Source organism: Protopterus annectens, chromosome 4.part0, assembly GCF_019279795.1.
Source record: "Protopterus annectens isolate FY-2018-M chromosome 4.part0, PAN1.0, whole genome shotgun sequence".
In the NCBI taxonomy this organism is placed as follows: Eukaryota; Metazoa; Chordata; order Ceratodontiformes; family Protopteridae; genus Protopterus; species Protopterus annectens.
Genome location: NC_056733.1, coordinates 86533465 through 86547631, shown reverse-complemented (window position 1 = coordinate 86547631; position 14167 = coordinate 86533465). Strand labels below are relative to the sequence as shown.

Sequence of the window (14167 nt, the reverse complement as noted above, 5' to 3'; positions counted from 1 at the left end):
TTTAAGTTCTGAAATGTAGCCCCTGAAGGCACTCACCAGCTTAACACAGATGATAAAAGGCGGAGATGCATCTCTGAAATGCTTTATTAGTACTTTTGGTTTGGGTTTCACCTAAAACAAACACAGAAAATGTTAGCAGTGACCTTTAGCAAGAATTTCATTATTAAATGTAAAGATTCCCCTCCATAATCTCTAACAGCAATCAATCATATGATAAGAACCTTTTGTTAAAGTCAGAAGAGATGATAAAAAATACAGGATGTGCACTGCATGAAAGCAAGCAAGGCATGAAATGTGCAATGTACAAACAGTGTGGAGTTCTCTCTCTCTCTCTTTCTTTACACATCCTGTCAGGTTTTAATCTAGTTGCTAAATCTTCTAGAGAATCCTGTCAAGTATTTATTTCAGCTATAAATTCAGGTTTGTACAAATGAGGATTACAAAACTAAAATGCCACTGTGTAAGTGATTAGATTAGCAAGAATTGATATGAAAAACAACACAAGCTACTACAGAAGTCTATTTGCATGAATGTAAATTAAAACATTTGTCTATACATTCAAATATCAAAGCACTCATCTCTTTATAATAAAGCTGTACCTGCATCTTCCATAGTGGTTTGTACTTTTTTAATATTAGCTCATTAAAATAGCCCTGCCCTGTGCCTATGCCACAAACTATGGCTAAGTCAAGAAGCCACCAGTGCAATGGGTTAATAACATATGTAAAACTAAACAAAACTTGTACATATGCAAGTAGAGGAGAAATGAATAGATCCACATAGGCTGGTTGGTAATACTTGATATCGGAAGGACTGAGGGATAAAATAAAAATGGCTATGAAGTGGAAAGAAAAGACACCCCTCCACATGGCTGAAGAATAATTGCACAGAAGTTAAGGAAATTGCATTGAACATTATACAATGCCAGTGTGAAGGGTCTTGAAACTGGTGCTGGACAATATGAGTTACAAGACGGTGATCTGTCTGAACAGATCTGCACTTTGTGGCTATGGGCTGTAAGAAATAAGGTAGCCAAAATCTAGGCAATTCCAGAAAAGGTTTAGGGAAAAAAAAGTTATGTAGTTATCTATCTTAACTCCAGATCTTCAATCCCTGTAACAAGATAGCACTGTAACAGAGAAACTTCACAAGCACCCTTCTTTTGACTTGCCCTATTAACTACAAAGAATGCCGTGATAGCACACTAGATGCACTCCTTTACAGTTCTTTCTCTGCAGAATCTTCAAAAGGGAGTTATTGATGATAGGAGTATGGACTACAGTGGCAGCTTATACATGTCAGGAAGGTAGACTTATTTCACTTAGATATTCTTGAAGATATAACAAATGTGTGTTCATTATATCAACTAATGTATAAAGATGACCTCTAAAATGACTAACTCTTCAAATTTTAGAATCTGGTCTTCTAATATCTGCACTCTGGAACAAATAGTGTGGATGGGGGCTCTTCTTGCTGTTGAATGTCATAGGTTCATAGGTAGGTACTATGCTATCTGCCTGAAGGCATTTATAAGCCTAGCCAGAATGTGTTGGCTTTCGCCGCCCCCTTAGATTCATTCCCTGTGCCTCTGTCCAGCAGAACCACTGTAGTGATCCCTGGGGTAAACTTTCTGTTTCCCATCCACTTGTCAAGGTTTCTCTTGAAGAGTGTTAGCGGGGAGCTCTGCCTAATGTAGACTGGAATCTTGTTCCAAAGCATGGGAAATCTCTGGGACAGGAATCTATCCTTCCAGCACGTCCTATTTATTGTTGTGGTGAGGTTTAGATCCCTAGAGCGTGTGGCTCGAGGGGATAAGGTTTTCTTTAGGTGGAGCATATCAGTCAATTCTGGGTTGGACATGGCCTTGTATGTCAGGCAGAGATCAACTCTGAGTAGACGGTATGCAACCGAGTACAGCTGGAGTTTCTTCAGTCGAGCTGTATAGGGCATCTGTTTGAGGCCAGTGATGCTGTATAGGGCATCTGTTTGAGGCCAGTGATCCTCTTGGTGAGGTAATTCTGTGGTCTTTCCAGCTGTTGCAGGTGTCTTGTAAGGTACATCCTAAATGGGGTGTTGTACTCTATGATGGGTCTGATGAGTGATGAGTAGAGGAGCACAATGATCTCTTTTGATCTGGATGCAAACCCTTTCGTGATTAGGTGGACCACACAGAAGGATTTTCTAACCACTTTGGCAATGTGATTACCAAAGGAGAGATTACTATCTACTTGGGTCCCCAGATCCCTTATTACATTTTCTGTATTTGGGGGACTACCACCTATGTGGTAGTTTGTGGGTACTTTGTTTTTTCCAAAGGGGATGACTATGCACTTTTTGGCATTTAGCTTGAGGCCATGATTTTGACACCAGGTATCAGTCTCAGTGAGACCCTTTTGGAGGATGTCTTTGTCAGCCAAAGAGTCAATTATACCCCTAGTTTGCAGTCATCTGCAAACTTGGTCAGCCATAGTCCTCCTGTGCTTGCTTGTACCTCTGAGAAGTATATGCCGAACAGGAGGGGTCCTAGGAATGAGCCCTGGGGAATGCCACTTGTAACCGGTTTAGAGTCGGACCTAGCTCCTGCAACTCTCACCATGTGGGTACTGTCCCCGTGAGCCAGTTGGCAACCCATCTTGTGATGTAGGGGTTTATGTTCAGGCTGGTGAGCTTGTCTATAATACCAAAATGGGGAATGGTGTTGAAGGCCGTTGCGAGGTCTAGGTAGTCTGTGTGTACCACCTTTCGCTCGTCTATAGCCTTGGTAACTGTCTCAAAGAAGTCCACCAGGTTTAGGAGGTATGATCTGCCCTTAACAAAGCCGAACTGGGTGGGGTCCAGTGTTTGGATGTTCCCAATGTCTCTATTAATGAGTTCCATGATGATGCGCACCATAGTCTTGCAGACCAAGCTAGTCAGGCTTATAGGGCGATAGTTCCCGGGGTCTGTTGTGGCTCCACTTTTGTGGAGCAGAATAACTGCTGCTGTGCGCCACTCTATGGGTATGTAGCCTGTGGAGAGGCTGAGTTTGAACAGTGTGTTTAGGTGAGGGGTTAGTTCGTCTTTGAGCTTGTGTAGGATGCAGCCTGGGACACCATCCAGTCCCATTGATGCTGTGTTTTTGGCTTTGGAGAGGGCTGTTTTAACCTGAGTGTCTGTGATTTCGGGGCCTCTACATTCTTCTGGTATGGTTATGGGCCCTTTTGGGGGTGAGAGGGGGGTTGAGGTTTGCACTGAACCTGTCTGCCAGGATGTTGGCGATATTGGTCAGTTTAGTGCATTTTGTGCCATTCTGCACTAACTCCAAGCAGATCTGAGCATTGCCACTTAAGATTCTTGACATAGCTAAAGAATGCCTTGTGGTTATCTTTGGAGTCCTTGGCAATTTTTCTTTTGAAGCTCGCCTTGGATGATTTTATGAGGGATCGTAGCTTTTTGCTGATACTGATCAGGGATGTCTTCCCTTCTTGGGATTTTACTCTTTTCTGTACTAGTTTCCTCCTTCTATTGGATAGCTTGTCTATGGCAGGGGTCCACCAGACTGGTTTCCTTTTCTTGGAGGAGTGAGTCTTGGTTTAGCTTGGGATAGCACAATCCATGCATTCTTGTAGGTGCCCGTAGAGTGCATTAGTAAAGGATTTTCAGCTTAGACACCATTATCCTTTAGCATGGGAAACTTTCCACCTCAGTCTTAAGTTACGTGAAGTTTACTTTTGAAAAGTTTTTCACGGTGGTTTCCTTGTCCGGGGGTGGGGGTGGAATGTGGATATCCAAAGTGATTTGTTTATGGTCAGATCTAACCAGCGAGGGGTTGACCTCTGGTGTGGAACACCGGTCGCCCATGTTGGTGATGACCTGGTCCAATATGTTGTCACCTCTGGTGGGAGTGTTGACCAGTTGATCCAGGGCATTTGAGTTTATAAAATCTAGGAAATGTTGGGCAAGGGAGTTAGTACTTGAGTAGTTCTCCCGGTTAATGTTTGGGTAACTGAAATCGCCCAATATTAAGGTGTCTGGTAGGACCTTTATGTTTCCAGAAATGCGGAATGGGGGTCCTGGGATATGGTGGGTGATCTGTAGCAAGCTACAATTTGAATGGCAGTTTTGTCCGTTGTTAGTTGCACGTGGATGATCTCTGAAGCATCGTGCTGTGCCACTAACCTGGAGGTGTGGGTATCCTTGATGAGTATGGATACGCCACCACCTTTTGTATTTCGGTCCGGATTCTGTGGCGAGTACATGACATAATATACGCTGCTAGGAGGGGGCATTCAGTCAGCAGGCAGGAACAGAACCTATGGTAAGCATCGGGGTGATTAAGGTCGAAGAAGGGGGAACACTGGTGAGCTGATACATCCAAATGAATTAGCTCCCCCAGACACACCAACAAGGGTGGTAACAGACTGAGGGAGAGAATAAATGAGTGGGGTAGGAGAGGATGGTTATAATCACTGAGAAGCCTGAATCTGACAGGAGCAGAGTGGAAGATTCAAAGCTCCAGGGCAGGGAGGAAGTAGAAGTTGACTGATGTCTTGGAATGTGAGGTATTCAGTGATGGTGTAAACATAGGATAGAATTTTGGATATTGTCCTTAACAAGCTGTAGCAAGTTAGGGATCCAGGTGACGGTGACATTAGCCAACAATAATCATGCCATTGAGTACTTTAGAGTGGGAGAAGGATAAGAACACAAACAGATGACAGTATAGGGCTTTAGGTAAGTGTATTAAGTTGCAGATGAGGGTTCTGGAATGAGGAGTTAGTCAGGGCACCAGGGACAAATTGATGGACTAAACAAATTAGATGGCTGGGTCGAGGACGCAGTACTCAGAGCTATATACAAGGGTTTCAAAAAAGGCAAAAAAGATGAAAGCCAATAAGGCTGCTCAGAATATCCGTGATATCCATGGAATTAGCATTACAGTGGCTAAACTACACTGACACAGAGCATGTGGTTTAATTAACCTCCATAAGATCTTTACCCAAAGTGTTCTCTGTAGAAGAATTTGTGCCATGTGACATGTAGCTATCTCTAGGTTGTGCATCAAAAGAATATTTGCCTATGTAACATCATTTTTACTTTTTCTCTTTACTTTTCATACAATCGGTCTATCTCCATTATTTTGTTACTTACTTTTTCCATCTCTTTTTTATAATTCTGTAAAATTTATTTATATTTCATCTTATTTATTTTTCCTATTATTCTCTCCACTTCTAAATGTTTTTATTTATATACTACCCACCATCGTGTCCAGTTTTTATAAAACGGTCTTATTGTCACATGAGCTTTCTATAATATTTCTCTCTCTCTCATCACTTCTTCCTCGTTTAAATTCTGCAGTTACTCTCGTTACCCCTTTTCCTCCTTTAGTATTTCCCTACCTTCCCTTTCCATACCCATACTGCCCTCTGATCTGAAAATGTCTGCCATCTGTACTTTGCCTATTATTTCTTTCATGTCTTTAGAATAATCTATATGATAAATTTCCGTCTTCAAAATTCCCCTTTTATATGTCCATTATCAATTCTTCCTATTTTTAAATCTCATTTTATTAATTCTCTTAACATTGTAAACTCTTGTGTTCTTTTTCTTTCCTTAGGTTTCATTTAGAACATCCTACCATCACTTTTGACACATTCATTAACACATCGTATTTGTGTATAGAATAAGTCACTATTAATCTTATACATTTGTGTCTCATTCTTAAATCACACATCACTACACCTCCTGGTACTACAATTGTTACATCAAGAATTCTTATTTCTTCAATTTTTATAATAATTCCTGTTCCAGAACATTTTATTTCCTACTGACAATACAGTTTAGCCCCCCCCCCACAATATTTTTCTTTTTTCTTTGTTATATCTAATATCCAGCAAGCAAAAACATCAATTTTTTATTTTTACACTATTCTAACACCCACCAAACATCTTATATCATTTCTAATGCTAATCACATTTAATGCTAAAATCACTATTCCAATTTTCCTTTTTTGTAAATGTTTTGCTTCTAGATCTTATTTTTCTTTTCCTTTTCTTAATTCTCCTAATTTTTCACAATGTTGTATTTGTTCTCCGGTCTCCATTTCTTCCTCTTCACTTTCTAAAACTGCAGATCTGTTTACTTGTATATTATTAACTTCACTTTGAACTATTCCTTCTTTTCTACCTACCTCTTCCATCTGTAACCTTTCTTCAGTACGTCATATAGCCTTCTATTTCAACATCTTATGTAGTAATACTTTCTACTGTTTGTTTCTCTTCTGAGATTTCCTCCATCTATTCTTTCATTTTTTTAATATTTTAATATTGGACAGTCAAATCAGAAGTGTCCAAATTCTGTACATTCTCTGCAAACCAGCTTGTTTTTTTTTTGCTATATGCCCCTCTCCCCTCATTTGCTACACCTTCATCATTAACCCAAACTACCGTCTCATGGCGCCTCTGTGGTTAAACCCGAGAGGGCTGTGAGACGATAGTAACTGCATGCTGTTCCGCCCGAGTGCCTTCTCCCAGCACACACAACTTTGCAGTCAGATTGTAACTCCAATGTTGAAAATTAAGCTGAAAAAAGTAACTGAACTTTGTCAGTTACCTTATCAGCTTAAATTTCAGCATGGAGTTACATGGTGTTCATATTTCATTTTTCTGAGAAAATCAGCTTGCAATTCAGTGTACTTCCATCTGAATAGCAAGCCGATTTTGAAAAGGAAGTTGCATTATTTCCTGTAGCTCAGAAGACAAGTCTCAAATTACCTCACAAAACTCTGTAGACCTCAAAAAATAAGGACATGCTTTTTTAAATCAATCTAGCTAAGAAATGATTTTGTACAGCTTGGGTTCTTTTGGCTATAAGACACTATAGTTTCTTTTTCTGGTTCAGTTGAGGGCTTTTTGGTTATTCCACATACAGATTCGTTAGGGTTTTCACTCATGCTCCAAAAAAAGTGTTTGTGTAAGTGTGTTTAAGTTTGTCTCTGTGAATGCATGCATGAAAGTAGATTGTATGTGTCTGTGAATAAGGAATAGATTGTGCATGTATGTGTGAGGGAGAGTGAACGGTGTATGAGACAATGAACAGTGCATGAAAGCAGTGTGTGTGTGTGTGTGTGTGTGTGTGTGTGTGTGTGTGTGTGTGTGTGTGTGTGTGTTGCAGCAGTGACTGTGTACAGATATATGAGAGAGAGTGAGTGTATGCATTGAAGGAGATAGTGAGCGGTGTATGAGAGAATGAACGGTGTGTGCATGAAAGCAGTTTGTATGTGTGTGTACATGCAGCAGCGACTGTGTACGGATGTATGGGAGAGAGTGAGTGCATGTATTGAAGGAGAGAGAGTGAACGGTGCTGTGATGCCTTGTAAGAAGGTGACTGATGGAGCAGGAAATGGAAAGATCCGACCTGTGAGCAAGAAGCAAGCTAGCGGTGGTGGTAGGTGGGAGCAAGACTTCAGTAGTGACGATGAGGAACTCTTGGAGTTCGAGCTCTTGGGCAAATGGCGAGGCAAAGGCGGCGGGCCTAAGGCAGGGGTCTGTGTGCAGGCCATTACCGAGCCGGAGGCCACCAAAGAAAAAATTGTAAGCACCACATATGCACACTGCTTTTCATTTAACGAACAGTGATATTTATTGATATTCACAGTTTCTCCGTACAAAACTTTCAACCTCTATTTCTGTCTGTCGGTAAGTACTACCTGTATTCATGTTTAATGCAGAGCTTGGTTTGTGATGCGCGAAATTTGTGACGGAGCACTGATTCTTTACCTCTCAACTGTAAAGATTTTCACAGCATGTCCAGACTTCATCCCCTTCAGAAAATTTATGCTAATTCAAAAACCTGTTGCTGTATCAACTTTCTAAGGTTGCATGAGAAGTATTTAAAAAGTGCTCCTATTTTGGACCTTTGCTCACCCAGTATTTATGGCTTTTTGTTCAGATTTCTTGCTCTGAGTTTAAGAGGTATGATTCTAATTGTTGCATTAAAATATTATGCGTTGATGACAAGTGGTTAAGTTTGATAGTTGACAGTTTTGTCTGGAGTAGTTCACACTGAGTGGCACAGATTGAGGATGGTGACTTAACTATAGTAAGGAATACACATCTTTTTCTCGTGGTGGCTCTGGAAAGAAAATAACCACCTTGAACAGATTTTATTGTAGTATATATATGTTAACAAAATATTATCCCAAACAGCCATTCATTGTATTGTGTTTTGAACCGGAGTAACCGTGTTTTTGTTTTGTTAACCAGTTGTGTGTGGTGGGCTTGAATTATTTTCATGTGTGACCTGACCTTCAAGATAGTTTTGAGTTTGGGCAGTCGACTACTGCGTTTTGGATGGTAGGAGGAAGTTGGCCTTCCTCTAGGAAGACCCATTATGAGAGTGACAGCATGTCAGTATTGAGCTCCAATTGTTCATGCTGTGAACAGCAAGCTTAACACAGTGTTGTCTTGCATAATATAGTGTAACATTTAAAATAATTGCACAGTAGAAAATTATTTTGGAAAGGAGTTGGGTGTGGATGGGTTCTTTTTAAAGTGATTTTCCATTAGGATATGGGAATGGTTTGTTTGTCTACTAGGTATTGTATCATAAAATATTTTAGTTGGAGAGAGAAATTTGTCTTATAAGGAGTGGTTTTGGCCCAGAAATTGTAGTTATTGGCCGTTTAGGCAGTTTTCCCATCTCTCTCAACTTTCTGATTTAAAAGCCCACACATTTGCACTTGTTTCCCCCCTTTCCTGTAACTAGTTTAGTCCAGATACAGATTCTTACTTTTAGCACTTGAATTTGCTTATTTGTGATCAGCACTTGTTCAGAACTTGTAAGCACTAAATAACCTGCTAATTACTACAGCACTCAACCTTCCTCATTACCTAGAGGAAAACAGTTTTGGTACTTACTTTCCTCACTTGCTTAGAGAAAAACAGCTCTTGTACTCACTTTCCTCACTTATCTAGAGGAAAATAGTTTTTTTTATTCAGGCATGTCCAAGGGTCAGCTCCCAGTGTTCTCTCCTGTCTATCTGATGAATCTGGGCATCTTGGGGCAATGTAGAAATTGCCTCATTTACACAGACAACCCTCTCCTCCTACCACCCAACACTACAACCTGTGAGAGATGCACTTATCTAGCCAAACTGGAAGTAAAGCTCTCTCCAACCAAGACTGAACTTGACAGTCAAGAGGAGAAGGTAAACACTTGCACCACACCACAATCATCACATAGTCTCACTAAATCTACACCACCAAAATCCACACATAGAAACACAAAAACATTTGCGGAGGCTCTCAATAATAATCTGCTCAAGCAACAGAGACTTCCAAAGCAGAAATGCAAGCAACCTCCACCCCCCAACACAACCCAAATGACACATAGCCCGCAGACTCAGTGTGCCACTCAACCACAGCCAATAAGGTAAAACAACATACCCAACACACTAGTCATAGGCGACTCTATAGTCAGGCACACCGATGTCCCACTCACCAGGCTAAACAAGGAGAAGGTTACTGTCAGCTGCCTGTCGGGTGCCAGGATCCACCACATAACCCACGCACTCAGGTCACTCCACAACAAGTACAAATATGACTCTGTCATTGTCCATGTTGGTGTGAACGACCTGAGATGTACCTCAATGGACTACATGAAAAGAGACATGGAAGAGCTCTCTGATCTTGTAGCCCAGGCAGGTATGACCCTAGCCCTGAGTAGCATTCTGCCATCGCCCAGAATGATGCCGCAGTACAAGGACAAAATGATTAACATCAACAATTGGCTAAGCTTCTGGTGCCATTCGAAAGGGATCTAGTATCTGTCTGCCTGGGATGACATGGTCGACAGACCACGATGCTTTGCCAGAGATGGCCTGCAACTGACACCCCTGGGATTCCGGATACTGGCTAAGGTTCTTGCCGCCCCTATAGTGCCTTTTTTAGGCAAGGTTCAAATGACAAATTCACAACCATAACAGGAACAGGCAAGCAAAAACTGAGGGTGATGCTACTCAATGCTAGAAGTCTAAATCTCAAAATGCACTCACTCGAGGCACTCCTTAAAATGGAGAACATCGATATCTGTGCAGTGACTGAGACCTGGTTCAAGGCTCCAGAGATCACCCCTGCACTACCAGGCTATAACTCATACCACAATTTTCGGCCATGTAACCTGGACCGAAACACCAAATGTGTCCATATTCATTAAGGATATCCACACCTCCAGGCTAGTTGCTCAGCATAATGCAGTTGAGGTTATCCAAGTGCAACTAACTCTGGGCAAAACTGCAATCCAAACTGTAGCTTGCTACAGATCACACACCATGCCCCAGGATTCCCACTCCTCTTTTCTTGATGTACTAGAAAATATTAGGGTTCAACCAAACACCCTAATAATGGGCGATTTCAACTACCCCACCATTAACTGGGAAAACTACTCATGTACCAACTCCTTCGCTCAACGCTTTCTGGAATTCATAAACTCCAATGCCCTGGATCAACATTTCCACACCCCCACCAGGGGCAACAATATCCTAGATCTAGTCATTACCAATATGTGTGACCGGTGTTCCACACCTGAAGTCAACGCCTCATTGGTCCGATCCGACCATAAGCTAATTACCCTAAATATCCACATCCTGCCTCCATCTCCATTAAGGAAACCATGGTAAAACATTTCTCCAAAGCCAACTTCATGCTTCTTAAGACAGAAGTGCTGAACTTCATGACACCCATGCAGATGGACAACACAGTTACGACTACTGAATCCTACACAATTGCACTTTATAAGCACTTACATGAGTGCATGGATCGTGCTATCCCGAACAGAACCAAGACGCTATCCCCCAAAAAAAGGAAGCCAATCTGGTGGTCCCCTGCCATAAACAAACTGTACAACAGAAGGAAGAAACTCTTGCAAAAGAGAGTAAAATCCCACAAGTGGAGGCGCTCCCTGGTCAGCCTCAGTAAGAAGCTGCGATCCCTGATAAAATCCTCCAAAGCTAGTTACGAAAACAAAATCACCACTGATTCTAAAGACAACCACAAAGCATTCTATAGCTATGTCAAGAATCTCAATGGCAACACTCAGATCTGCTCTGAGTTACAGCACAATGGCACTAAATATACAGACCCAACTGATACTGCCAACATCCTGGCAGATAGGTTCAGTGCTAATTTTACCCACCTCTCACCCCCTAAAGAGCCCATCTCTATACCGGAAGAATGCAAAGTTCCTGTAATCACGGCTGCACAGGTAAAAAACACACTCTCCAAAGCCAAGAACACAGCATCCATGGGACCAGACAACATCCCAGGCTGCGTTCTACATGAACTACAGAACGAACTGGCATCCCACCTAAGTACCATGTTCAATCATAGCCTCACCTCAGGCTTTGTGCCTGCTAAATGGCGCACAGCAACAGTTATCCCACTCCACAAGGGGGGAGCCACCACAGACCCTGGGAACTACCGCCCCATTAGCCTGACGAGCCTGGTCTGCAAAGCCATGGAAAGTATCATCATGGAACTTATAAACAAAGACATTGGTAATCTCCAAACTCTGGATCCCACCCAGTTCGGGTTTGTAAAAGGCAGATCATGTCTCCTAAACCTGATAGACTTCTTTGAAGCAGTCACCAAAGCCGTAGACAAGGGTAAGGTGGTTCACACAGCCTATTTAGATCTTGCCAAGGCTTTCGACACCACCCCCCACTCTGGAATTATAGATAACCTCACTAAACTAGGTATAAATCCCTATGTCACAAGATGGGTTGCCAACTGGCTCACTGACAGAACCCACACTGTGAAAGTAGCAGACTCCAAATCCGACTTCAGACCAGTGACAAGTGGAGTACCACAGGGTTCAATCCTGGGTCCACTCCTGTTTGGTTTCTACTTCTCTGAAGTACAGGCTAACACAGAAGGTCTTTGGCTAACGAAGATCGGAGATGACTGCAAACTAGGAGCCATAATCGAAACTCCTAACAATGTGGACATCCTACAAAAGGGCCAAACTGAGACGGATGCCTGGTGTCAAGGCCATGGCCTCAAGCTCAATGCCAAAAAGTGCATTGTCATCCCCTTTGGTAAAATCTCTGTACCCATGAGCTACAACAGAGGCGGTAGTATACTTAACACTGAAAGTTTGATAAGAGACTTTGGGACACAGGTGGACAGTAGTCTCTCCTTTGATAATCACATCGCCACAGTAGTCAGGAAATCCTTCTACGTGGCACACCTCATCACAAAAGGTTTCTCATCCAGAAAAAAAGAGGTCATTGTTCCTCTCTACTCATCACTCATTAGACCCATTATAGAGTACAACGTCCCTTTTGGTATGTACCTCACAAGACATCTACAACAACTGGAAAGGCCGCAGAAATACCTCACAAAGAGGATTACCAGCCTCAAACAGATGCCCTACGCAGACCGTCTCAAAAAACTCCAGTTTTACTCCCTCGCATATCGCCTACTCAGAGGTGATCTCTGCCTAACATACAAAGCTATGTCAAACCCAGAGCTGTTGGACATGCTCCACTTAAAGAAATCCCAATCCCCTCCGATCTACATGCTCTAGGGACCTAAACCTTGTCACCACAATAAACAGAACATGCCGGAGGGATAGATTCCTGTCCCAGAGACTTCCCATACTCTGGAATAAACTACCTATCTATATCAAACAAAGCTCCTCATTAGCACTCTTCAAGAAAAATCTTGATGATTGGATGGGAAATAGGAAATTCACCCCGGGGATCACCTCTGTGGCTCTGCTCGACAGTGGCACAGGAAAATAATTTTCTTGGGTGGAAAAAGCCAGGGTATCTTTTTGGCTGGGCTTGTATACGCCCCAGGACCGATAGCCTAGTATCTACCTATGAACCTATAAAGGGAAACGGGGGAAATGGTAATTTTGTTAGGAAGTTTGAAAAATGTCCACTGGATGTGAGGATAAAATTACTGTTGGCAGGAGTTGTACTGACCTTGTGGGATGCTGTGCAAGGGATATATAACCACTACATCTCTTACCCCAATTCTTATTGGGAGCGAGTAAAAATGGACACCAGTCTCAAAGGTACAGCTGGTTACCAAAGAAATGGTAAGTAGCTCTAGTGACCAGGCAGGAACAAATGCACTTGTCTGCCTACACTGTAGTTGCACATGAATGGAAATTTGGGGCATGTTTTGGAAGCCTCACAACAGACACTCTTGTGGAGATTGAGGCAGATCGCCTCTTACTGTAGATAGGTGAGAATTTTAGTGATGTTAGTTTACAAGGTCTTATTTGACCAGATGGCATCCTGTATTAACTTCACAGGTACATCCCTACAGAGTAGTATTTAAAAAAAGAAGTTGCAAAGTATAAGGACAGTTGTGATTCTCAGTGGCAAGAATTGAAAGCAGATGGAGGAAGCCTGAGGTTGTGGTATCCAAAGCGCGGCCACCCTCCAGTTTACTTTTCCATAAACATGTCCCTGTTTCATTGAGGTTTGGAATTTACCAGAACAAGTGAGGCCTGTGATCAAGAGCTGAACTGTTACTACAGGTCATCTTCTCTCTCTGTTCACACTCTGTTGCATTATACTATCCCTTGTATCACCAGTAACAGCAACTTAATATGTTTTTTCTTTTACGTTTCTAGTTTCTCTAGATTTTTTTTTGGGGGGGGGGGGGGCACAAATCTTTCACCTCTGCTTGTAGCAACTTTCTGAATCTCCTGAATTTTTTTCCTTGTGCATCTGAAAATACTTCCAACACTCCACTAGCGCTTATTGCATCTGGATTCTGTCCATCATCAGTCTGACCTAAATAAAACAAGCTCACCACTCAAGTCTTTTTCATTCAGCATTTTCTGTAAAACAACATACTCTACACCACCTTCTTAAAGAACAAGAATTTCAAGACTGTGGAAAATCCACGTCCACCTTATTTGTAACATTCGCAAGTGAAACATTTGTAGAAAATAAATTGTCAGACTTTTCCAATTCCTTAATCTATATTTTCTCTAGCAGGTCTCTCTTCTCCTACATATTCACTCTCTTCATGCAGCATCCCTTTGGCCCCATCCACGGGAAAAGTTCATACTCAGCATCCTCACCAAATTCTGCTACTCAGTACAAATACTACCTCAGGTCTCCAATGAAGAAGTAACTAGCCTAGTGGGAATAACAAGGTCAACAAAA

The 14167-nt window shown here is 42.0% G+C and overlaps 1 protein-coding gene across 1 annotated transcript in view; it reads right to left on the bottom strand.

Moving 5' to 3' along the window:
• LOC122799206 (UDP-GlcNAc:betaGal beta-1,3-N-acetylglucosaminyltransferase-like protein 1) overlaps window positions 1-14167 on the bottom strand; it is an 819663-nt gene that overhangs the window by 137673 nt on the left and 667823 nt on the right. Inside the window, exon 5 of the mRNA XM_044068122.1 lies at window positions 37-111. Coding sequence (XP_043924057.1) covers window positions 37-111 — 75 coding nt within the window. The remainder of the gene's footprint in view (window positions 1-36; window positions 112-14167) is intronic.